The 26,662-nt window shown below is 43.0% G+C and overlaps 2 protein-coding genes across 10 annotated transcripts in view; one reads left to right on the top strand and one right to left on the bottom strand.

Annotated features, from left to right (window-relative positions):
- Positions 1 to 2,739, bottom strand: part of LOC135966731 (uncharacterized) — a 68,259-nt gene extending 65,520 nt beyond the window's left edge. The window contains exon 1 of the mRNA XM_065526553.1: positions 2,675 to 2,739. Within this exon, the coding sequence (XP_065382625.1) occupies positions 2,675 to 2,739 (65 nt within the window). The remainder of the gene's footprint in view (positions 1 to 2,674) is intronic.
- SPTBN1 (spectrin beta, non-erythrocytic 1) overlaps positions 1 to 26,662 on the top strand; it is a 214,887-nt gene that overhangs the window by 64,474 nt on the left and 123,751 nt on the right. For all 9 annotated transcript variants that reach the window (XR_012422380.1, XM_065527088.1, XM_045369324.2 and 6 more), the window contains one exon: positions 4,865 to 5,059. Coding sequence is in view for 8 of the 9 variants with exons in the window: in XM_065527088.1 (XP_065383160.1) it covers positions 4,912 to 5,059 (148 nt within the window). In the remaining variant the exon portion in view is untranslated. The remainder of the gene's footprint in view (positions 1 to 4,864; positions 5,060 to 26,662) is intronic.

Below are 26,662 nucleotides of genomic sequence, written 5' to 3'. Positions count from 1 at the left end.
CACTGTGGCCTCCCAAATTGTTGAGATTACAGGTGTGAGCCACTGGTGCGAGCCACTGTGACTGGCATATATATATGTATTTATTTTGTACACAGACTAGTGGATAATTTGGATTCTTTCACTTCCCACTTCTGTTTTTTTTTTGTTTGCTTTTTCTTTTGAGACAGAGTCTGACTCTGTCATCCAGGGTGGAGTGCAGTGGCATGATTATGTTTCACTGCAACCTCCACCTCCCTGGCTTGAGTGATCCTCCTACCTCAGCCTCCCAAATAGCTGGAACCACAGGCGCATGCCACCCCACTTGGCTATTTATTATTATTATCATTTTTGTAGAGATGGGGGACTCACTGTGTTGTCGAGGCTTGAACTCCTGGGCTCAAGGGATCTGCCTGCCTTGGCCTCCTAAAGTGCTGGGATTACAGGTGTGAGCCACCACTCCCAGCCTAACCTTTCCGTTTTCAGGAACAATAACTGATTTTAAGGAACACCATTAAGAAAGAACATTAGGGAAAAAAAGTGCTTTAGTTCTCTGAATGACTTATTTTAAGCTTAAGACAAGAATTATCACTTACTTATTAAGTAATCTGTGGGCTGGGCAAGGTGGCTCACACCTGTAATCCCAGTACTTTGTGAGGCCAAGGCACACGGATTGCCTGAGGTCAGAGTTTGAGACCAGCCTGGCCAACATGGTGAAACCCTATCTCTACTAAAAATACACAAATTAGCTGGGCGTGATGGTGCACATCTGTAATCCCAGCTACTCAGGAGGGTGAGGCAGGAGAATTGCTTGAACCTGGGAGGTTGTAGTGAGCTGAGATCACGGCACTGCGCTCCAGCCTGGGCAACAGAGAGAGACTCTGTCTCAAAAAAAAAAAAAAAAAGGGAAATCTGTGGAAAGCAGTTGTTGGTTCAGTGATAGAAAGAGAGATTCTCAGGTCGGGGCAGGGCAGGGGGCCAGGCTGGGCTTCTGCAGGAGTCAAGTGCGGTGGATGTTGCAGCGCAGGTATAGCTGCCCTGGAGGTTTCTTCTCATTGGTCAGCAGGTGGCACCAAATAGCTAAAACTTATCTGGGGAGAGGCATGCCTTGCTTGGGTTTCACCTTGAGTTGGATTGGATTAAATTTTACTTTCAGTACTTTCAGAATTTGGGACTGTTAGCATTTTCACATTTTCTCCCTAGAGATAGAATCCTCCAAGGTTGAATTTTATTAAAGTCTTTGATATTGATAATAGTCATGAAAGTTAACTATATTCAAGGTCAGATGATTGCATGACAATATTAATTTTCATTTTTTAGAAGGGTTTATGACTTTGAATATTAAATGCCACTGTAAGATCATTCAGTGGAATATACTGACTGGATTAGGTTTCTGAAGTTTTTGTGTTTTTATGAAATCCCATAAATAAATTGCTAATGTAGGTGTGAAAACTAATATACCCATGAATGCACTTAATTGGGATTGAGTATGTCTATCTGATGAGAACCCAGGATTTTACTCCCATTCAGGGTTTTTCTGTTAGAGCAGAGGTGGGTGACAGTTTGAGTCACAGATGTTGTGGCTCAGTTGTAAGGTGGATTCGGTGCTTCTTCCTCAGGAACATGTGGGATGTGTCAGCGATGCTCTTGGATAGCATGTGAGAAAACAGCTATGACAAAAGAGCAGGCAGTTGTGTGCTGGTACCACCCAAGAACCTACTATTTATTTAAGGTGTAGTTAATTTGTTTCAGCTTATTTACCATGGAAACTCGGTTGCATGTGGCATGTGTGGTTATGTGCTGTAACTTTTAGAAAGCTGCATTTCAAGCACGATAAATGTTTCTTTTCTGCATATGTAGGTTTGTTTATTTTTTGTGTGGTGGCATATGTGAGGGAGAAGAATCATCTCTTGGATGATCCTTCTGTGTTGCTGAGTGGTGTCTGGTTTGATTAGCACGCAGGCTGTCGTGAGGAGGCCTGCTGACTCTGGCCCAGGTGCACATCTTGGTGCACACTGAATAAGGCTTTCACTAAATAAGCATCCAGGTACAAAAACCTGACAATAAATTTTTGAGTTTTAAGATGTTGATAACGGCCAGGCATAGTTGCTCACGCCTGTAATCCCAGCACTTTGGGAGGCCAGGGCGGGTGGATCACAAGGTCTAGGAGTTTGGGATCAGCTGGTCAATATGGTGATACCCCGTCTCTACCAAAAATACAAAAATTAGCTGGGCATGGTGGCTCACGCCTGTAGTCCCAGCTACTCAGGAGGCTGAGGCAGAAGAATTGCTTGAACCCAGAAGGCGGAGGTTGCAGTGAGCCAAGATGGTACCACTGCACTCCAGCCTGGGTGACAGAGCGAAACTCCATCTCAAAAAAAAAAAAAATGTTGATAACACATGTTTTTTTCTTGGGATATCTTCATACCACTTTAAAAGGGAGGTGGTCTTTTTCTTCCTTTCTTCTTTGTTTGCAGGTTAACAACTTACTTAGATAGCTTTATATGCCTGACTGAGCCTGATTCCCCACAGTGAAATTTAAAATATGCAGGAATTTAACCACACCCACAGGCTTCAGGCATAGCACTAGCTCAGTTTCTCAATGCTGCAGTTCTAGTCAGTTCTTTACCAGGTCCTGTCAGTTCTCCCTCCAAAGCACGTCCACCTCTAAGCACATCCACCTCTTAACCATCCCCACTTCTCCACCCAGAGCTGCACCGCCATCATTTCTGGAGTAACCTTCCAAGTGGCCCCTGCTTCCATTATTGCCGCCTAGAATCTGTTTTTCCACACAGCCCTGGGAAGAATATTTTACAAACACACTCAAGGGTGGTGTCGGTTATTAGCTTAAAATCCTGCAGTTGCTTCCCGTCACACTTGGGCTCGCCCACATCCCTTCCCAACCTTGTCTCCGAGTCTCTCCCACTGCCCACTAGACTCTGCCACAATGAACTTGCTGTTCCTCCCGCATGCTATGCTGCTTCCTTTGCCTGTAACACTGTTCTTCTTGATCTGTGTGTGATTCATTCCTCTTGACATTGAGTTCTCAGTTTCAGGACCCACTCAGAGAGACCTTCCCTGATCACCAGATCTAAAAATAGTCACTCCCTCTATCACATGACTCTGCTGTCATTTTTTTTCTTTGAACTGTCTTGCCTTTTCTTGTGTGGTTTTTGTCCAACTCCTACCACTAGGATATAAGTTTCCCTAGGGCCAGGTCCTTATTGTGTTCGTTTGTATCCCTAGCATCTGGTGCAGCACAAGTGCGTAGTAAGTCTTCATTGTATTTTGGCTCAATGAGTGAATAATGCTATACTGAAGGGAGAAGCTATGTTTAAAGCTCATCAGTTCAGAATAAAGAATAGCAATCGTGTATTGAGCATCTACTGTGCACTGGTACTGTCCTTGGTTGCCATATACTTACATCTTAATTTTTTTTTTTTTTTTTTTTTGAGATGGAGTTTTGCTCTTGCTGCCCAGGTTGGAGTGCAATGGCATGATGTCGGCTCACCAAAACCTCCAGCTCCTGGGTTCAAGCAATTCTCCTGCCTTGGCCTCCCGAGTAGCTGGGATTATAGGCATGCGCCACCACGCCCAGCTGATTTTTTATTTTTAGTAGTGATGAGGATTCTCCATGTTGGTCAGGCTGGTCTGGAACTCCCGACTTCAGGTGATCCACCCACCTCAGCCTCCCAAAGTGCTGGGATTACAGGCGTGAGCCACTGTGCCTGGCCTTACATCTTAATCTTAAGCATCAGTTTTCTAATATGTAAGTGAGATGTTTAGATAAAATGATCTGCTAGTTCTCTTGTATAACGTTTTATGAATTTCCAGGAGAAGCTTAAAGATTATAATTTTTTTTTTTTTTTTTTTTGAGACGGAGTCTCGCTGTGTCTCCCAGGCTGGAGTGCAGTGGCATGATCTCAGCTCACTGCAAGCTCCGCCTCCCGAGTTCACGCCATTCTCCCGCCTCAGCCTCCCAAGTAGCTGAGACTACAGGCGCCCGCCACCACGCCCGGCTAGTTTTTTTTTGTATTTTTAGTAGAGACGGGGTTTCACCATGTTAACCAGGATAGTCTCGATCTCCTGACCTCGTGATCCACCCGCCTCGGCCTCCCAAAGTGCTGGGATTACAGGCTTGAGCCACCGCGCCCGGCCTAAAGATTATAATTTATGGTGATACACTATAGGAATAAATGAGTTCATTCAGAAGCCCACATAGGTGTTGATCTACCTCCGATAACATTTCTTTTTTTTTTTCCTTTTTGAGATGGAGTCTCGCTCTGTTGCCCAGGCTGGAGTGCAGTGGCGTGATCTCAGCTCACTGCAAGCTCCACCTCCCAGATTCGAGCAATTCTTCCTGCCTCAGCCACCCGAGTAGCTGGGGTTACAGGCATGCGCCACCATGCCCGGCTAATTTTTGTATTTTTAGTAGATACGGGTTTTCACCATGTTGGCCAGGCTGGTCTTGAACCCCCAACTTCAGGTGATCTGCCCACCTCAGCCTCCCAAAGTGCTGGAATTACAGGCGTGAGCCACTGCACCCGGCCCTCCAATAACATTTTTAAATTGCAGAGTTTAAACTTTAGAAAAAAGGAATAAACCCACTATTTTGGGGGCATCCATCATGTCATTCAATCCTCTCAACAACCTCTGAAGTATCTTCCCTCTTTAATGGTTGGGGAAACTGAGGCTTAGAGCTACTAAGTAATTTGACTAAGGTCACACACCTATTATGAGACAGTGCTAAAATCTGAAACCAGCGTTGCTCCGAAGACCTATTCTTGGCAAGCACTCTTTTACTTTCTACTCAGTCTTATCCCAGTAGGTTCCGTGGGGACTGTATGTACTTTAGACGTCTAAATGTTTTTCCTCTTCTTTCTCATAGAACTCTAAGAAGGAGCTGATGTGGAGGAGCAGCTGAGACAGTTCAAGATGACGACCACAGTAGCCACAGACTATGACAACATTGAGATCCAGCAGCAGTACAGTGATGTCAACAACCGCTGGGATGTTGATGACTGGGACAATGAAAACAGCTCTGCACGGCTCTTTGAGCGGTCCCGCATCAAGGCTCTGGCAGGTGAGTCCTTCATGCCTGTCAGAGGCCCAGGATGCCTAAGATCAGGATGCCCCTTAAAATCATCCACCCTGTTCCCATGACACTGTCCTGTTCGAAGATTGTCTCACCTCTATTTAAATGTGTCCTGCGAGAGCCAGCTGACCATTTTGTAAGGTAGTCAGTTCCATATTTGGAGAGCTGTCAACTCTAATGGCCAAAATTATTCAGAGCACAGAGTGTTATTTATAGCAATTCAATAACAGCTGCCCTAAGTTTGTAAGAATTCTTTTATTTTTTGACAAATCTTACATATCAAAATCTCGAAGCATATTATTCCTTATACTCAAAAATATACAAATTTACCTGTGTACTTAGTGCCTGTGATACATTAACTGGCCTGACCTGTACCAAGATGGGTTAGTATCACACGCAAGGATTTTACATCTGAAAAGCAATAGCTTAATCTGGTAAAGGCACGTTTAATACAGTAACAGGTAAGTTTGCCATTGGTTCATCAGTTCGTGGAACATGTCCTTACTTTGTGATTCCTCATTCCGTTGTTGCTGGTGAACACCTAGAGCACACTTTCTCCATGGCCCTGGTGGGGGTGAGGAGTGTTTTACCCAAAAGTTGCCCTGAAAATCAGGAAAGCATTCTGTGGGTCTGAAAACTCAGCTGTACTGAATATATGTAAACCAAGGATCAAAACAGAGTTTATTCAAGGTCCTGCATCTGTACTTTGAGATTTCAAATGAAATTTCAAGTGAAATTTATTCCAAATGAATTTTTTTCTTAATGTCTTTAATTTTGATAAGTAAATCAAAATTACGACTTGAGAAGTTAAGTTTACTGTTAATTCCAACTATAACTCACATTTTTGTTGCCTTTATAGTGGAATCTGATTATGAAGCATGCATCATTTAGAGTCGTCTTTATTGTGGACAAAGGAAACCTAACCCAGAGTGGTTTAAGTGACAAAGAGGATTTATTGGTCACACAGTAGGCAAATTCAGTCTTCAAACAAGACTTACTCCTGGACTTAAATGGTGTGACCAGGATCTAGTTTCTTTCTCTCTGCTCTGGCTTTATTTTCTAGTGCAGGCTCTGTTCACAAGCAGGCTCCATCCCGTAGTCCCAAGATGGCTACCCCAGGTCCCAGGCCCCCTTGGACTGTGGACATCCAGCAGAAAAGAGGTTGCTTCTCTGCTTTTCATGGCCCAGATATATCAGTCTCACTGGCGTGATTGATCATGACTTGGGTCATGTGCGTCTCCCACTGGAGTTGGAGAATCTCATGTGCCGTTAACTTCTAAACAGGATGCAACCCTTAGAGTGAAAGTTTGGTCAGTCTCAACCAAACAAGTTGGCTAGAAAAATTGGAATATAACAGAAAAGAGGAAGAGGAGAATGGACATTGGAGGTACAGCTAACTATGTGCTACAGAAAAACTATTTAACTGCTTTAGGATAATTTGTCTCTTGAGTGATGTTGATTTAAAGATCTTTCTTGAGTTTGCCTGAATGAATGATTAATCAGTCACTCTAGAATTTGGGCTTCATTACCATTCATTAACATGGAACTTTATGGAAATCATAACCCTGGCTTGTGCTAGTAAAGCGATTTCTAGATCATGAGTCTTTTACTTTCTCATTCCAGGCTATGTATTATCTCCTTTTTAAAGGACCATTTTGTTTGCAAACTAGAACAGTTCCTTGTTCTTTGCATGTGGTCTTTTCCTACAGTTTGAGAGGAGAGCCTGCAGCTGTCCTTATTATCCATCATTTGTCTTAACCTTTCTAGGATGTTTATCTAGGTCCCTCAATAACTGTAGTCATAATAATAGCAAATACTCAATATGGTACTTACACTGTGTGCCAGGCACTGTGGGAAATACTTGCATATATTAACAGTTAATCCCATAACGATCATATGAGAGAGATTATTACTATCTACGTTGTATAAATGACAAAACAGGTTCCAGAGAGATTAAATAACTTGCCCAAGGGCATACTGCTGCTAAGTGGCTGAAGGCATACTGACTTTGCAGTGTATATTCTTTTTCAGTATTCAGTAAAGTAAAAAAAAAAAAAAAAAAAAAAAAGATGTAAAGCTCATTGGCAGAGAATATTGCTAGTGAGGTAATTCAAACATGTTAAAAAGATCTTTGGAATTCTCAGGAATGCATCCTGTGGTCTAGAAGAAACCATGAGGAACCATGGCAAGTTAATGAAAAGGAAAGATGCTGCTTCCAGGTTAAATGATATTGGGTGGAGGGGGTGGGAATTGTATTCATTGAATTTACAAGATATGGCCGGGCGCGGTGGCTCAAGCCTGTAATCCCAGCACTTTGGGAGGCCGAGACGGGCGGATCACGAGGTCAGGAGATCGAGACCATCCTGGCTAACACGGTGAAACCCCGTCTCTACTAAAAAATACAAAAAAACTAGCCGGGCGAGGTGGCGGGCGCCTGTAGTCCCAGCTACTCGGGAGGCTGAGGCAGGAGAATGGCGTGAACCCAGGAGGCAGAGCTTGCAGTGAGCCGAGATCGGGCCACTGCACTCCAGTATGGGCAAGAGTGCCAGACTCCGCCTCAAAAAAAAAAAAAAAAAAAAGAATTTACAAGATACCAGGAAAACCATCTGTTGGAGGAAGGTAATGAAGGAAATTATCTTATCCTACTTATTCTTTTACTTATTCTGTGGGACAGAAAAATCTCTGAGCCCTCTAAAAAACTATATGCTGATAGCAGGAGTTACAGAACAATCCAGTAGTGTCTGGAATAGAATAGTGGTTCAGTGGTTCGAAAAGTGGAGGGATTGTTAAAGCACGGGATGCTGGGCCCACCCCCAAAGTTTCTGATTCAGTAGGCCTTGAGTGGGGATGATAATTTACATATCCAACAGGCCAGGTGATGCCCTGACTTGGGGATCACATTTTGTGACTGATACAGAGTACTGATGGTCATGCGGTCCCCTTCCTTCGGTGTTTGAGACCACTTCATCTGAACCAAGCTCAAGTCTAGGAAGAAATAAAGTTTCAAACCCAACAGAGTTACCTTAAAGATACACTTGGGACCCTTTTCAGAAGATGGCACTGAAAGTAAAGAAGAAAGCTCCTGGCCCTCCTAAAGCCAAAGCCAAAGCGAAGGCTTTAAAGACCAAGAAGGCAGTGTTGAAAAGTGTCCACAGCCACAAAAAAAAAGAAGATCTGCATGTCACCCACCTTCCAGTAGCCCCAAGACACTGCGACTCTGGAGGCAGCCCAGATATCCTCAGAAGAGCACCCCCAGGAGAAACAAGCTTGACCACTATGCTATCATCGAGTTTCCGCTGACCACTGAGTCTGCCATGAAGAAGATGGAAGACAACAACACGCTTGTGTTCACTGTGGATGTTAAAGCCAACAAGCGCCAGATTAAAGAGGCTGTGAAGAAGCTCTAAGACATTGATGTGATCCAGGTCAACACCCTGATTCGGCCTGATGGAGAGAAGAAGGCATATGTTCCACTGGCTCCTGATTATGATGCTTTGGATGTTGCCAACAAAATTGGGATCATCTAAACGGAGTCCAACTGGCTAATTGTAAATATACATATCTCTTTTCACCAAAAAAAAAAAAAAAAAAAAAAAGAAAATCCACTTCATTTGGGAGTGTTGGGAAAGGCTAACCACTTGACTTTGAGAAAAGGGAGATATCTTCCTGTCCCTTATAGGGCAGTGATACAGTGATAGGCCCAACAGGATTGAGTGCTATTGTGGGGTTTCTACTGAACATGCATGTTCTAAAGCTTTGCTTAGAGCCATAAAAATGTACATATCACATTTCCTGTGTCCCTCTAGGGCTTTTGGTAGATACAATCTAATCTAGGCTTCAGTCTGAATTCTGAGGCAGATTTACAAAAGATGCAGGAATTCATCTTTTAATGGTGCAGTTCATCTTGTACTGATAGTGGAACCACCACCTGTGCCCTTTACTAAGCTGCTTTCAAGGTTTATGTATCTAAGGAAATAGGGTGAGGTAAACTACTCGTTACTAATTTTCACCCAATTGACAGATACTTCCTATTATTAGGTTGTTATCTGTGAATTGTAAAAAACTTTTTTTTTTTTTTTTTCTGAGATGGAGTCTCGCTCTGTCGCCCAGGCTGGAGTGCGGTGGCAGGATCTCAGCTGAGTGCAAGCTCCGTCTCCCAGGTTCACATCATTCTCCTGCCTCAGCCTCCCTAGTAGATGGTACTACAGGTGCCCGCCCCCAAGCCCAGCTAATTTTTTGTATTTTTAGTAGAGACAGAGTTTCGCCGTGTTAGCCAGGATGGTCTCAATCTCCTGACCTCATGATCCGCCTACCTCGGCCTCCCAAAGTGTTGGGATTACAGGCGTGAGCCACTGCGCCTGGCCTAAAAAACATTTTTTTTTAAAATTATTTTTTATTTTTGTTTTTTTTATTTTTTATTTTTTTTTTGGAGACGGAGTCTCGCTCTGTTGCCCAGGCTGGAGTGCAGTGGCCCTATCTCGGCTCACTGCAAGCTCCGCCTCCCGGGTTTACGCCATTCTCCTGCCTCAGCCTCCCGAGTAGCTGGGACTACAGGCGCCCGCCACCTCGCCCGGCTAGTTTTTGTATTTTTTAGTAGAGACGGGGTTTCACCGTGTTAGCCAGGATGGTCTCGATCTCCTGACCTCGTGATCCGCCGGTCTCTACCTCCCAAAGTGCTGGGATTACAGGCTTGAGCCACCGCGCCCGGCCAAAAAACATTTTTATAACTTTTACTTTACTCGTCTTCGTCTTATTCACCCTCTGGAATTGCTTTTAATTCAATGCAGTGTAGTAAGAAATATATTTGGTCTTGGTTCTGGGTTCCTGGCATAGAGCTCCTAAAACCCATGGAGTCTCCTGAGTGATGGGAGTGTCTGTTGTTATCCATAAGGTGCCCTTTTTCTCGCACCTGAGTTTGTGCTAATTCCATGACTTTGGATAGGGATAGTCTCCCATCCCTAGCTAGCCTCAGGATGATGCTGTGCACCCAAGACTGAGCGATTAGAGAATTGGAACTTTCAGCACCATCCACTCATCTGTGGGGAGGTGGTGCAGGGAGGGTGGGGTGCCCTGAGAGGACATGGAAGCCCCACCCCACCCCAGTACCTGCCCCGTGTACTTTTCCATTTGGCCATTTCTGAGTTGTAACCTTTATAATAAATTGGTAAACATAAAGGGGAAAGTGTTTTCCTAAGTTCTGTGAGTTGTTCTAGCATATTATTGAACCTGAGAGGGTTCTTGGGAACCCCTGAATTTATAGCCTGTGGCCTGAGACTTGGAACTGGCATCTGATGTGGGGGCAGTCTTGTGGGACCAAGCCCTTTATCCTGTGGGATTTAACAATAATGGTAGGTAGATGGTGTCAGAATTGAATTGAATTGTAGCATACCCAGTTGGTATTAGGGAATCAGACTAAGATATTTCACAGGGGCGATAGCATCTCTGTATAGTATGCACCATGTCGACTGGTTTTCTTGTTTGTTTAGAGATGGGGTCTTTCTGTGTTGCCCAGGCTGGAGTACAGTGGTGGAATCATAGCTCACTACAGCCTTGAATTCCTGATCTCCAGTGATCCTCCTGCCTCAGCCTCTTGAGTAGCTGGGACTGTAAGTGTGTGCCACAAAGCCTGGCTATACCAGTTTTTTTTTTTTTTTTTTTTTTTTTTTTTTTTTTTTAATGTAGAAATCAGGCCTGTGATCACTTGTCAAGTACCAGCTTATCATTACAAAAATGAATTGTCCTGGAATTGGTCACTTCCACTGCCTAGTTCTTCCATTTTCCTTAAACTCTGCTGCTTGAAAATCAGTCTGATTCATGTGTGAGTCACTCATCACCACCTCCAGCTCCTTAGTAGCCAGAAACATCAGCTTGATGATCAGGAGGAAGTACAGAGAACTTGACCTGGAGCACCTGGCAGGATTGAAAGCAGCAGCTTTTTCTCCAAGTAGAGAAAAGCTTCATCTGAAAGCTTCCCCCTTAGGCAAGCTGAGTGATAAGAAACAACTCTTCAGCTTGTAAAAGTTTAAGACTTAGATATGTTTTAAGAAAATAATCAGCCGGGCGCGGTGGCTCAAGCCTGTAATCCCAGCACTTTGGGAGGCCGAGACGGGTGGATCATGAGGTCAGGAGATCGAGACCATCCTGGTAACACAGTGAAACCCCGTCTCTACTAAAAAATACAAAAAAACTAGCCGGGTGAGTTGGCGGGCGCCTGTAGTCCCAGCTACTCGGGAGGCTGAGGCAGGAGAATGGCGTGAACCCGGGAGGCGGAGCTTGCAGTGAGCTGAGATCCGGCCACTGCACTCCAGCCCGGGTGACAGAGCGAGACTCCGTCTCAAAAAAAAAAAAAAAAAAAAAAAAAGAAAATAATTAGAATTGCCGGGCACGGTGGCTCACGCTTGTAATCTCAGCACTTTGGGAGGCCGAGGCAGGTGGATCATGAGGTCAGGTGTTCAACACCAGCCTGGCCAACCTAGTGAAACCCAATCTCTGCTAAAAATACAAAAAATTAGCCGGGCATGGTGGCGGGCGCCTATAATCCCAGCTACTTGGGAGGCTGAGAATCCGTTGAACCTGGGAGGTGGAGGTTGCAGTTAGCCGAGATTGCAACACTGCACTCCAGCCCAGGCAACAGTACCAGACTCCATCTCAAAAAAAATAATAATTAGAATTAACATTGACTATTGTCGTATACTCCAAAATTTTATGTTTATATCCAAAAATATTTATAGCTATCCAAAATATATTACTATGCAATCCTCATTAAAAGTTATTAATAAGATGCTTTACATTTTTTATACTACGTCTTTGAAATATATATCTTTTGTATATGTGACAGACTGGCAAGATATATACTTATTCCTAAAGTGGAATGTGCAGTGAAAACATGATAGATGGTACGTCCCCACTTCTGAGGTGTTACTGTTTACAGTTTGGAAGGAAGCTGAAGAGAGCATTGGTCAATCCTGTTAACTAGCGCTGTGAAGTAGTTTTTATGTTTTCTGTAAATGATTGCCTGCATCCCGTGATGGCAGGCCCGCTTTCCTGACCTCTGACCAGTTGCCTTCGTATCATGGAACATGTGGTGATTCAAACTAAGCTGGACTTTTTGGAAACCAGCTTTTTATTTGAAGTAAAAAGAAAACAGTTACAAATTTTTTTAAAGACTACATCTTCCCCTATTTCATGTTGATTCTACTACGAGACAAGAAAAGTGCATTTCTGCTTGAGGTGCAGTAACAAAACTAACACGAATTTCTTTCCTTCTTAACTATGTCTCGGATAGAAGATTCATTCTTAGCATAGACCTTATCATTATAGGATTTTTTTTTTTTAATTTTCTTAGAACTTTTACTTTTTCACTTAAAGGAGGCACTTGACAGTGGCTTCTTTTTAGCATATCTGAATTGCCAGCCCAGAGCCATTATTAAGTCAAATAAGGGTTACCCGACAGTCAATCTGAAAACCAAGACGGCTGCTAAGTGACTAACAGGGAGGAGCGTCTACAGTGTGTGTCTGCTGGACAAAGGGATGATTCACGTCCCAGGCGGGATGGGGCGAGATGGCACAAGATTTCATCACAGTGCTCAGAATGGCATGCAATTTAAAATGTATGAATTGCCTATTTCTGCAGTTTTTCATTTCATATTTCCAGACCATGGTTGACTGAAGGTAACTGAACCATGGAAAGTGAAACCCAGGGTAAAGGGGACTAGTGTGTGTGTGTGTGTGTGTGTGTGTGTGTGTGTGTGTAAAACATTTGACTTTTAGTGAACGAACAGAGCTAACCTCTTATTGAATGTGTAAAGAAATCTATAAAACATGGCCTAGAATGATCTAATTAGGAAGAGGAAACCTATTTACATGAGACTATATATGTATACAACTGCCAGGAAGTTAGTACAGGCAATTATTGCTGTAGTAAAGTGGAGGTTTGCTCTTGTCGCCCAGGCTGTAGTGCAATGGTACGATCTCGACTCACTGCAACCTCCACCTGCTGGGTCCAAGTGGTTCTCCTGCCTCAGCCTCCTGAGTAGCTGAGACTACAGGTGCCCACCACCATACCTGGCTAATTTTTATATTTTTAGTAGAGACAGGGTTTCACCATGTTGGCCAGGCTGGTCTCGAACTCCTGACCCCAGGTGATCCACTCACCTTGACCTCCCAAAGTGCTGGAATTACAGGTGTGAGCCTCTGCGCCTGGCCTGCTGTAGTAATTTAGAGGGAAAGATTGATACACACACACACACACATACACACACACACACACCCCTGTCATTTTAAGGGGTAGGTAACCTAAAGACCTGGAACTTGGAGAGAGGAGGCTGGGACCTGAGCCTCGTCGTGGCTGCTGCGTTTTCCACTGCAGCAAAACTGAAGAGGCTAGGCTGCAGGTCTCTGAGGACACCTCTCCTTAAAACAGAAAGTCTGCTTTGGGCTGCTCAAGATATAGTATATGCCATCTCACACCTGGACTCACCGTCTAAATCATGTTAGGGCTCTTCTTCACACATCTAACATTCTGTTCAGAGGTGACACTTTCCTGCCCCGAGGGAAAGAGAACAGCTTCTTGCATGGTGGAATGAGTTTTTACAGAGAGGATTAACAGGGATTTAATAGCTACCCATTATTTTCCTCATCTACTCTTCAGGCTGTATCCCTAAATTATGCATAATTTGGGACTCTTTGTGAAAGAGGTGTGGTCCCTAGCACACAGTAACTATGCTACCATTGTTTGTGAAATCTGAATCTGAAAGAGCATTTTATATCCAAGTCATTCATGAAAGCTATTGAGAGAAAGTCTGTTGGGGTCTTTACACATAGTCCTAGATTATACCCTCAATTTACTTTTCGCATATAAATGGCTTCCATAGTTTTCTCACCATAGGGGTGGAAGAATCTTTGCTTTACTTTTTTTTTTTTTTTTTGAGACGGAGTCTCGCTCTGTCGCCCAGGCTGGAGTGCAGTGGCCGGCTCTCAGCTCACTGCAAACTCCGCCTCCCGGGTTTACACCATTCTCCTGCCTCAGCCTCCCGAGTAACTGGGACTACAGGCGCCTGCCGCCACGCCCGGCTAATTTTTTGTATTTTTTTAGTAGAGACGGGGTTTCACCGTGTTAGCCAGGATGGTCTCGATCTCCTGACCTCGTGATCCGCCCGTCTTGGCCTGCCAAAGTGCTGGGATTACAGGCTTGAGCCACCGCGCCCGGCCTTGCTTTACTTTTTTAGGTGTAGTTTTCCTCTGGTTCCTTCCCCTCCCTCCTCTGTCTCTTCACCACTATAGACCCAGTTTCTCCCCTGCTTCCGAAGTCAGCTTGGATTCCTGCTCCTGTTCTACCTCAGATTCTTCTCACCTCAGCAATGGCTGAAATCTCACAGTCGCTGAGGTGAGTGATGCAGGCATGGGAGAACACGCAGATGGAAGCCTCATGCTCCCAGAGTTTCTGACTATTCACCATGCAGTCATCCCCCTTCCTGGCCCAGCCCCCATTCCTGCCCCTCGCTCTTTGGGACCCCAGGTTCTGCTTCCTCAGTCACTTCAGAGAACGAACCTCTCTTGATCCCCATTCCCCTTTTTGTCTCCTGTTCCACCCCTAGCCTTTGTCTACACTCCTCATTCTCTCCACCCCACCAGAATTCTTTCCCTAAGTCAGTCACTTACTTTTGAGGCACTCCATTCTTCTGTGAGAAAATCTCATAGAATTGAGAGTTGATTTATGACTGAATTTAAGGAATACAATTACTCTTTATTTGGGGACTGCCTGTGTAAGCAAAAGAGGAAAAATGTATGTGACCTTTCTGCCTTCTTATCCTTTTCCTGACTCTGTCTGCATGTGTGTTCTCTCTCTCTCACACACATATCAGCTTTATTGAAGAACAATTTACATACTGTAAAATATACCCCATTTGAAGTATACCATTCAGCAGTTTTTAAAATATACTCAGAGTTATGTGATAATTAGCACTGTCTAATTCCAGAGCATTTTTATTACTCCCCAAAGAAATCCCAGGTACATTAGCAGTTACTTCCCATTTTCCTTTCCCCCAGCCCCAGGCAACTATTAGTCTACATTCAGACCCTATGGATTTGCCTTTTCTGAACATTTCCTAAAAATTAAATCATGTAATCTGTGGCCTTTTTGTGTCTAACTTCTTTCACTTAACAAAACGTTTTCAAGTTTCATCTGTGCTGTAGCACGTATCAGTACCTTATTTCTGTCTGCTCTCTTAGATAAGTAATAGTGGTAGATTAGAGAGAAAGAGCAGAAAATACTCTGTAAAAGCTACCAACACCATAGTGCTGTGATTTTTATTTGGTAGTTGTCTGGAAACAGATGGCAGATCTGTTGTAGGCATCAGAAACTACTGTAGGCCGGGCGCAGTGGCTCACACCTGTAATCCCAGCACTTTGGGAGGCCGAGGCAAGTGGATCACCTGAGGTCAGGAGTTCAAGAATAGCCTGGCCAACATGGTGAAAACCCATCTCTACTAAAAATACAAAATTAGCCAGATGTGGTGCTACACACCTGTAATCCCAGCTACTCCGGAGCCTGAGACAGGAGAATCACTTGAACCCAGGAGGCGGAGGTTGCAGTGAGCCGAGATCAAACCATTGCACTCCAGCCTGGCTGGGTGACAAGAGCAAGACTCTGTCACAGAAAAAAAAAAAGTACTGTAGACTTAGGAAGTTTTTCATTTCCCCAAATGTTGTCATCATAAGGGCCTATTGATGGGTGTTTGGTGTCTCAGATGGTTCTATTTGTTGCCGTTGTTAAATTCACTTCCACAGTTAACCCCTTTGGCAGTTTTCTACCAAAGTGGACCTATGAGAAAGTTCTATTATAGGATGATAAAAGGTAGAAATTTAATTTATATATAATGCATTTGTAAAGTTCTGTATACTTTAAAAATAAAACATGCCCCATGATAAAAGCAAACGAAAATGATGCAAAGTATATTTTTAAATTTAACAATGCAACGCAGCTATCTAGAATTTTATTTAACCTCCATCTTCAGTGATACCATTCAATTTAATTTTCTAATTAGGAGAGAAAATTGATGCTAGGTAGATGTTAAATAGTTTCTTAAGTTGCATTTGATTTTTGATACCAAGTCAATTAAAGAAGATAGTTTTGATTATTAAGCTGCAAATTCACCAGTACTTTTGACATGATCATATTCAATAGTAATCCAGTGGACAGGGGTCCAGGTAACAGCAGAGCTAAATATTTGGTATATGTCTAATGATTGACTTCTGTGAAAAAAATCATTCATAGAAAATTATTTTTGGTTAGGTCCTTCTCGTTGTAAGGAATACAGATTCACTTGAGTTCTCTGAACAACAAAGAGGTGTGTGGTGGAGATGAGGGTAAAAGAAGGAGAGGCCGGGAGCTGTGGTTCATACCTATTATCCCAGCACTTTGGGAGGCTGAGGTGGGAGGATTGTTTGAGTCCAGGAGTTCAAGACCAGCCTGGCCAACATAGTGAGACCTTGTGTCTCCGAAAAGTAAAAAAAAATTAGCTGGACACAGTGGTGCACACCTATAGTCCCAGCTACTTGTGAGGCTGAGGTGGGAGGATTGCTTCAGCCCAGGAGGCTGAGGCTACAGTGAGCCATGATTGTGCCACTGCACTTCAGACTAGGCGACAGAACAAGACCCTGTCTTTAAAAAATAAATCCATACATACAAGAGAGTTATTACAAAGTTTCAGGCAAATGAGCCCTGAAAAATCTATGTGACAGTGGCTGCTGTGGGGCTGGAGGCGTTACTTATATTTCTAATGGGCCATGTGCCTCATTCATTGGAACCCTCTACTTAGTATCTGGTCCTCCTTGACTCAGCTCACATGTGGCTTTGGCATACTGTCGTTCCAACCCCAGCTCTTGCCTATCCTTTGTCTTTTGTCCTCATTGCTAAATGACCAAATATCCTTGTTTCCTCTATTTCAGATGTCTGTAAGGCTGGGTATGGAGATGGGGTTCTGATTGACCTGGAAGATCCTTTTATACCAGGTCATGGCCAACTGGATTCTTAGAATGGCTGCCTTCAGAAGAGGTGTCCCCAAACATTGGTGAGGAGCTGGAAGCCATATGTACAGAACACATCAGCTCCATCCATCCACAGCTCAGAGGGCCTCTGACTGGCAGTTGGAGGATATCATTGGCATGCCTAATGCAGAAGAATTGTGGTGGGGTGGAGGAAGGCATTTTATGTTAGGACTTTGGGAGAAAGAGAATGGAGTATCTTGGATGATCAAGGGAAGGGCTAAATAGCCAATCTGAAGAAAGAGTGAAGGGCCCCTGGGACAGCAGAAATTAAGGCTTTTCATCTCTCTGTCTCTTGTTGTTAGCGACCTTGTGTAAGTGGGCTTCTGTCTCTGCCCCTTGTAGGTAGTCTTCTAGATGACAGGAAACATGGCTGCCCTCTGCTCCTGGGCTTCACTCTCCACCACCTTCCATTTTTTCTGGTTCCAGTTGGAAATATTAGGGGTGTTTGGGAGAAAGGCTGTGATTTACCAGGCTTTACTCAAATGTCTAGAGCAGTGAACTGGAGTGTGGAGTGTGGAGGGATATAAGAACATGGCATCTCTCCCCGGAACCACATGGAGCTGTTTCCCCAAAGGGGAAAGGATGCTGGGAAGATGACGGTAAGTAACAATGAATGTTTACAACACATTTTCAGATAGACAGAGATAAAGACATTTTATAAAATGCAAGGTGATGTTTACCATTGGTTGCTTACTTAAAAAAAAAAAAGGGAGTCCAATAATGGACAGTTTCTTTTGACATTTTTGAATAAACAAAATTAACAGAAACATTAGCATTTCAGTCATTAGAATATGCCTTTAATATGATGTTTCGTTTGCACTGAAGTTACTGTCTTGTGAATATGTGTGGTTGATGTTGTAACTTGGAAACAGTCTATCCCAAGCTTGCTTTTTTGGATTCTCGAGAACCAAGCATTACTCTGAAAGCATGACAGGTGCTTGGTACTAGAGTGCCATTCTAGATTCTTTAGCCGTACAGCGACATAATTACTCTATTAATACACGTTCCTTACTCACATGTAACCTCTTTTGGGGAAACAGACAATGTGTATAAAGTAAGCAATGAATTTATGTAAAAAATGTGATACTTCCCGAAAACCTGAATCTTAGCCTTTTCATCCTCTGGTTGAGAAATATATCTGTTTCCTACAATTCTTATTTCTTCTGTATTTTTATTAGTTAATCTTCAAGGGAATTTGCTGAGCTCTAAATTTTGACTTCTTTGCTGCAAGCCTCTGAATTTTCAGAAGTCTCAGATAATGACATAATTCAGTGATGGGTACCTGTTACTGGGTGAGGCTGATAAGAATTTTGCCATTCAGGTTTAAATTTCTGCAGACGCCTTAGACTTTTTGACCATGTATGTGAAGTTGCCTTATTAGTCACAAGATTGTGTCTTTAGGCATCCTAAGAAACAGATGGACTGAAGTCAGAAATGCTGGGCCATTTGTGGAGTCTCAGCCCTTCCTTGTGTTGCATGTTTACCTATTGGTTCACTCTAAGTTTGCAGGAAACCCAAGCTGTCCACACTGCCTCCACTCTGAGCTCCAGCCCTGGCCGGGAGCCCTCTTGCCTGTATGGTTCACAGCAACCTTTCCTCTTCAAGAAACTTCCTTGGCCCTTGCTATTCTGTACCCCGTATTCTCTGTGTCTTATTAGAGTCATGTGTGTACTCAAGTGGGTGTATCCATAATCTCTCTCCAGCTGATGACTAAATTCCTTGAAGACAGTGACAATGGTAACATTTGTTTCCACATTCCCTACAGCACCTCACCTAAGTCTGAATGCACCTCTGCTTTTTATTGAGTGCTGGTCAGACTGAAGAACTCATTCATGGTCAGAGCTATTAATTATCACTTCATCTGGGGAAAATTTCTGCCTAATTTTTGTGATACCTATTAAAGAGTTCTTTGTATTTAATAATTTTACATTAAAATGCATTATAAAATAATGTATTACTTTGTACATTACAATGCATGCATTGCAAAAAGTTCAAACACTACAGAAGTGGACAATAAATGTTTCTCCTTCCCCAAACCCTTTCCCATCTTTCTCCCTAAAGATAATTCCTCTTAAAAGTTTGATGTGTATCTTTTGAGATATTTTCTATGTGCTTTTTTTTTTTTTTTTTTTTTTTTTTTTTTTTTTTTTTTTTTTTGAGACAAGGTCTTGCTCTGTCACCCAGGCTGGAGTGCAGTGGTGCAATTTTGGCTCATTGCAACCTCCACCTTCCGTACCCAAGCCATCCTCCCACCTCAGCCTCACAAGTAGCTGGGACTACAGGCACACACCACCATGCCAGCTAATTTTTATATTTGTTTGGTGGAGACAAAGTTTGGCCATGTTGTCCAGGCTGGTCTTGAACTCCTGGGCTCAAGAAATCAGCCCATCTCAGCTTCCCAGAGTGCTGGGATGACAGGTGTGAGCCACTGTGCATGGACTCTGTGTACCTTCTTGAAAACATTATTATGGGCTGACTATGTCCTCCCACTCAGATTCATATGGTGAAATCTTAACCCACAACATGAGGGTGTTAGGAGGTGGGATCTTTGGAGGGTAATTAGGTCGTGAAAGTGGAGCCCTCATGAATGGGATTAGTGCCCTTATAAAGTAGACATAGGAAATGATCTTTCTCTCTACCATGTGAGAATCTGAGAGGATGGCTGTATGTAAACCAGGAAGAAGTCCTTCACCAAGAACCTGACCATGCTGGCACCCCGACTTCCAGCCTCCAGAACTGTGAGAGAGAAATGATTGTCAGTTCATCTCCCAGTCTATGGTATTCTGTTTTAGCAGTCTGAACTAAGACAAATTTTTCTTTTCTGGTAATAAACAGAAGTAAGACCAGCTGATTGATAGAATTCTGGAGTTTAATCTTTCTCCTACCAGAGTATTTGTCTTAGATTTTCATTCTAGCAGTATCTGTATGAGGTTAACGTGCTGCAGTGTTAACTTGGTAGAAATGGTTTGGGAAATTTAAGGCATTGTTTGCTAGGATGTGTCTGGAGCTCTTCCACCTTTGTCTCTTTACCTTCCATGTTCCCTGGATATCAGGGATGCTCAGTAGAGAGCATCTCTGAAGAAACTATCTCCCCAAGGTTGGCCTGCAGTTTGCCTATGTTTTTCTCTGTCATCATTAGCCTGGAGTAGATGTTAACAGTTGGAGTTTGAGAATTTCATGGTTCGTTTTTCCAGATGTTGGCCACAGTTTTCCTGGAGTACTGTATTGTGACAAGGACATAGAGTATTAGGTGACTAGAGTGACCAAGCAAGATAGGGAATGGAATGTTAAAATTGTAGTAGTTTGTATACAGATTACCTCTATTTTGCTGCAACACCAAAGGCCGTTCATCTGCCCCTCACTCTAGAGCACAAGTGGAGGAGAATGTTACTGTCATTTTAACTGATGTGTAATTTAAGCCTTTTTTCCTGTGGTTAATAACAACAAAAACAATCTATTAACTTCCTAAATCCATGGCACTAGCAGTATGTTATTTGGCCAGTGTGGCTCTCCAGTTAGCTTTTACCTTTTTCTTTTTTCTTTTTTTTTTTTTTGAGACGGAGTCTCGCTCTGTTGCCCAGGCTGGAGTGCAGTGGCGCTATCTCGGCTCACTGCAAGCTCCGCCTCCCGGGTTTACGCCATTCTCCTGCCTCAGCCTCCCGAGTAGCTGGGACTACAGGCGCCCGCCACCTCGCCCGGCTAATTTTTTTTTTTTTTTTTGTATTTTTAGTAGAGACGGGGTTTCATTGTGTTAGCCAGGATGGTCTCGATCTCCTGACCTCGTGATCCGCCCGTCTCGGCCTCCCAAAGTGCTGGGATTACAGGCTTGAGCCACCGCGCCCGGCCAGCTTTTACCTTTTTCTCTAGCCAGGGACATATATTGGACAGTTCCATGGATTGACAGTCCCAAAGCTGTTTTATGTGCTGATTTTGGAGAAGTAAACCTACAGACCAAATCTATTAGCCCCGTTACATGTCTCTACTGTGAACATACACACTTTTATACCTGGAACTGCAGAGGATTTGTGTGTGCCTCTAGCATTTGCCCTGGTCCCTTACACACACTGTCCGTGAAATTATAATTATTGTCTCCAAGCATTTGAAGGAAGGCCAGTGTTAGTATGGATGCTTGTAAATAATGTAGAGGCATTCAAGACTGCCTTGAGAAATACAGGATGGCGGAGAGGCGAGGCTGGAGGATGCACTTGATACCAATGCGAAACCTAAAACCCCTCACACTGAATTAACAGGTGTTCCCGTGCAGCTTTCTTTGTGCATTCATTTAATCAGTCGTAATCTTCAGGCATGCCCACATGTGGATTTTCTTTTTAACTCCCTCACATTCGGGGAGCCATTTTAATTGACACACACAACACAATTATTGTCCGAACTGAATTTTATGATGGGTGATGATGTTTCTATGTTTTTAAAAACTGAATGGATGACTTCAGAGTACTCATGGAGATGTAACCTATAACTGACTTGTGATTTTGAAAGAAACAATTTTCAACCCTATCAGTAAGAAATATATTTTATATGGCAACATAGTACACACATAAATGTGTGTATATTTGAGAATATACATACACATAAATGTATGTTTACGAGTGTATTTGTGTGTATCCACACACATTTAAATTTCACGAAGTAGTGTTTACATGCACCACATGAGATGCTCTGATACTTTCTATTCTATTCCATTTTTTAAAATGCTAGTATTGATCTGTTAATTCAATTTTATTACATGGTGTTGGAATACCCTGTGGTAGTTAGGTACATTTCAAAGTACACCTAAGTGCTCTCTTTATTTTTAAGCTTTATTAGAATGAGTGCTTACTGATTTTGTTTCATTCATTTATTAGTGAATGAATGAGTGAAATATTTGAGTACTTACTATGTGCCAGGCGCTGTGATCAGTGGTAGAAATAGTTAGGTGATTAAGTGAAAAGAAGTCTGTGGTCAGCAGAAAAGATTTTCAGTTTTCCCCGAGGAGAGTTGATGTCAGTAGACAAAAGGGATTTCAGGCCAAGCAAGTGGTGCCATGAATGGCCTGAACATGCCTGACTGTGTCGAGGAGCCACGGGAAGAGCTGCAGAAGGAGCTCAAGGTAGGACTATAGGAGTGGACAAGGAGGGCCGTGGTGCCAAAGAGTTTAGCCTTTATCCTGTAGGCCAGTGGTTTCCAGAATCTAGCTCAGGAGAATTTTTATTTTCAAATAGAAAACTGTTTGTTAATCTCAATATGTAAAACTACCAACTTGGAGTTACGCTAGAAGCGGCAGAGGACCCTCCCCTAGGCTCAAGGCCCTTGTGACTGCCCCTGAGAACCACTGATGCGGAATTTGTCTCAGAAGGATCCCTCTGGGGACACTGCGAAGGAAGGCACAGGGAGGAGGGGAGTTGGAGGGAGGAACACCATTTTAGGGGACTGTTGTGTTCTTCCAGGGAAGAAACAAGGCCCTGAAGCTGAGATTGTGGCTGAGGGCTTGAGAAAGCAGGGCCTTTTCAACTGTTGAATTAGACTCCCTAGGACATGCTCTCCAAGGGGATGGGAAAGGGAAGAGGAAGGAAGAGGAATTTGGTTTGGGTTCTATGAAGCCTCTGGATGTTGGATGCTTGGGATAGATGAGGGTCGTGAGGTATTTTGGTCACAAATCTGCAAGGCAGGCCACTGCTTAGAATGTTTCCCCCCTTTATCATGTGGCCTTTAGTTTTTAGGATTATGTTTTTCTTAGCTCATATTTGTCCGTATCCTGTCCAGCCTTTGGAAACTGTACAGGCCCTGAGGCTCTCTCGGTCTGCCTGTCTGAATACACTTTGGAGGTCCTCCCACGGCTGGAGCACCTGGGTGTTCCTGGGTTTGGATTCAGTTATCCAGGACTGTCAATCTCGGGGGTGATGCTGAGGAAGGAAGGAAGGATGGCTTCAGAGGCCTGGGGTCCCACATGAGGTCCCTGCTCTGTCGCCTACTAGCTATGTGATGGTGGGCAAGTGACTCTTTTAGGATGAGGATAATATCCACCTTATGGGATTGTTGTGGGAACTTAATGTGGAAGATGCCTAGCTCGGTGTGTGCACACAGTGAACGTGCACGTGAAGTGTTAATTATAACATTTTATTACGGAAATAAATCTTTTGAAGGGAGGGCTCCTGTTTCCTCCCTGCAAAGAGGCCTTCCATATTGAGAAATACTGCATTCATGCAAGGGAAGATGAGGAGAAGCCAAGGAGGAGTCAGGAACATTCAAAGGGCACATGTTCTGATGGCCTGACGACACTGGGGACCTGTGGTTTTGTTTGCTATGAAGTTTAGAGGGCATTTGTGACTCTCAGTCCTTCTCCTGGGAAGCAGGAAAAACACTGAAAAAGACTTTTTTTCTTAATTTAAAAAATTAATATGGTCTTTGCATTTGTATCTTCTCTCACTGTACTTTCCTGTTTCAGATTCACACTCAGTGCACATTAAAATGATCCTGCGTAATCCTAAACATTTATTGAGAGAATGATTTAATGGAAAAATACAATAAAAATATTTTAAACTTTTGATAAATTGGTCGCCCCTCCCACCCCAAAAACAAATGACTGAGGTTAGAGGGAGAGGCAGATGGGATTGGCAGATGCATGTTCTTTGGAGGGAGAGAGACGTGGTCAGTGTAGAAAAATCCAAGTCAGACAGTCTGGCTCTTACCGGAAGAGGGTTGGTCCTTCATGGGGGTTAGTTAGCTTTAGTGCTCTGTTCCTCTTGTTGAGACAGCTGTAGTTTGGTATAAAGGGATAATGAAGAAGGAATACTACTAAATTTCCAGGAGGATTATTTATAATACTTAAAATGTGTGTATCACTTTCATCTTGGAGAGCATTATAGAACATTACTATAATACTAATAGAAGTCTTTGGAAAGCATTATCTCCCATGTTACAGATTTCAGTCTGAGATTTTCTGAATCAGGTTGTTGTTTACCCCAGCTTGCTCTAGTGGTAATATAAATCAGAGTCTTCTGGGTTCCAGGGCAGTAATTGAAAGCTTCTGATGCCTATCTTTGACCTGCCTTTTCCAACCTTCTTGGAAATTGCCTTCCTTCATGTGAGTATTTGTAGGGCTCTGAATACCCTTTAATTAATGGGGGGAAAACTTGTACCTCTCCCTACAATTATTCCATATTAGAAAATTGTGAGTAAGACTTTGAGATACCTCAAGTGTCTCATTTGTGACATCAGAGTGGTGACTGAACTTACTAAACCTTTCCCCGAAGAGCCAGACCTTGCCTAAATTTAACAAAAAGGTTTAGAGTTGAGAATCAGATACGTTTACAGGGTCATTTTTGTCTGTTTGTTTCTGACTGTCAAGCACAAGAGATCCACATGACCAATTTAAAACAGGAGGCCTAAGTGACCTATTAAAAATGTCAAACATTTATTTGTACTAAATACTACACCAAAAAGATATGGCAATATGAATGTTAAGATACAGAGATATAAAATGTATCCTAGATACATTTTATCTAGGATTTTTGGTAGGCTATACAAACAAACTTGAACAAAGTTTTTGAAAAGGAGTAAACTTTCATTTTTTTTATTTTTATTTTTTATTATACTTTAAGTTCTAGGGTACATGTGCACAACGTGCAGGTTTGTTACATATGTATACACATGCCATGTTGGTTTGCTGCACCCATCAACTCATCATTTACATTAGGTATTTCTCCTAATACTGTCCCTCCACCAGCCGCCCACTCCCCGAAAGACCCCAGAGTGTGATGTTCCCCGCCCTGTGTCCAAGTGTTCTCATTGTTCAAGTCCCACCTATGAGTGAGAACATGTGGTGTTTGGTTTTCTGTCCTTGTGATAGTTTGCTTAGAATGATGTTTTCCAGCTTCATCCATGTCCCTGCAAAGGACATGAACTCACCGTTTTTTATGGCTGCATAGTATTCCATGGTGTATATGAGCCACATTTTCTTTATCCAGTCTCTCATTGATGGGCATTTGGGTTGGTTCCAAGTCTTTGTTATTGTGAACAGTGCCACAATAAACATACGTGTTCATGTGTCTTTATAGTAGAATGATTTATAATACTTTGGGTATATGCCCTGTACCCTGTTGGTGGGAATATAAATTAATTCAACCATTGTGGAAAACAGTGTGGTGATATCTCAAGGATCTAGAACTAGAAATACCGTTTGACCCAGCAATTCCATTACTGGGTATATATGAAAAGGAGTAAACTTGGCCGGGCTTGGTGGCTTACGCCTGTAATCCCAGCATTTTGGGAGGCCGAGGTGGGCAGATCACGATGTCAGAAGATCGAGACCATCCTGGCTAACATGGTGAAACCCCGTCTCTACTAAAAACACAAAAAATTAGCTGGGCGTGGTGGTGGGCACCTGTAGTCCCAGCTACTTGGGAGGCCGAGGCAGGATGGCGTGAACCCAGGAGGTGGAGCTTGCAGTGAGCCGAGATCATGCCACTGCATTGCAGCCTAGGCAACAGAGTGAGACCCCGTCTCAAAAAAAAAAAGAAAGAAAGAAAAGGAGTAAACTTTTATTTAAGGAAGGATGAAGTTAAATAAGCAGAGACCCCACTAAGTGATAGATACTAGCTGAGTGCTTTATTTAACATGCCTACTATTCTATCGCTAACCTACCATTAGAAAAAGCTGGCAGATGAACATTAAAATCTAGCAAAACTATTTTTAGATAACAAAGCTTTTTGATCGCATGTACAAAAATGGATTCAGATGGTGGTGGGTAGGGGGCACTGTCAGTACTGTTACTGCAATCAGGAGCTCTGGGAGTCCACTGGGCTTTTCTAGCTCGACTTTAGAGAACTCCATCCAGCCTCTCTGTCTCAGTGTCCTTATCTGAAAAACAAGGGGGTGAGCTGGATGGATTCTGAGGGCCCTCAGACCTCTAAGATTATGTATATGCTCTTAAGGAGTTAGCACGCTAACGGGCCGTTGTTACCAAGGTAAGTTTTGGCGTCTTTTCCTGGTGGTTTCTGTGTACACAGTATGACACAGAGTATGTATTGGTACAGGGATTATAGCAACCTTTGTCCTTCTCCAGGAAATAATGCCCCGTGACTCTGACTCAAGACCTAGTCTCATGTTAATTTTTGATAATGTTTTATGTTTGATAAGTCAGAAATGCAGGCTTTTGTAGAGTGTTATTAACAAGAACTAGTGTAACTTTGATTATAATCACTACAAATTACAGACCTCTTTCCTGTGTAATGATTTTTGCCGTTTGCCCTTCCATGATCTCTAATAGGCCAACTACAAGGACAATTTTTTGATCAGTAAGAACCTTGGTTGGTTGCTTCCTAAGCCCTAATTATGAGAAAATTATTTGTAACAGCAAACTATGTATGTACCCACATTGACAGGATATCAGTATTCTTTAGCTGGCTGGGCAAGTCTAAGTGTTTCAGGATAGTTGATGATGGGGGTATCACAAAACCTTCGGAGTAAGAAGAACTTGTCTGGTATCTGTTAAAGTGATCTGTTTACATATAGGCATTCTCCTGTATATGTGCATACACACACTCC

This window comes from Macaca fascicularis, chromosome 13 (assembly GCF_037993035.2).
Source record: "Macaca fascicularis isolate 582-1 chromosome 13, T2T-MFA8v1.1".
Taxonomy (NCBI): Eukaryota; Metazoa; Chordata; class Mammalia; order Primates; family Cercopithecidae; genus Macaca; species Macaca fascicularis.
Note: the sequence above shows the minus strand (reverse complement) of the source record. Positions and strands in the feature narration are given on the sequence as shown.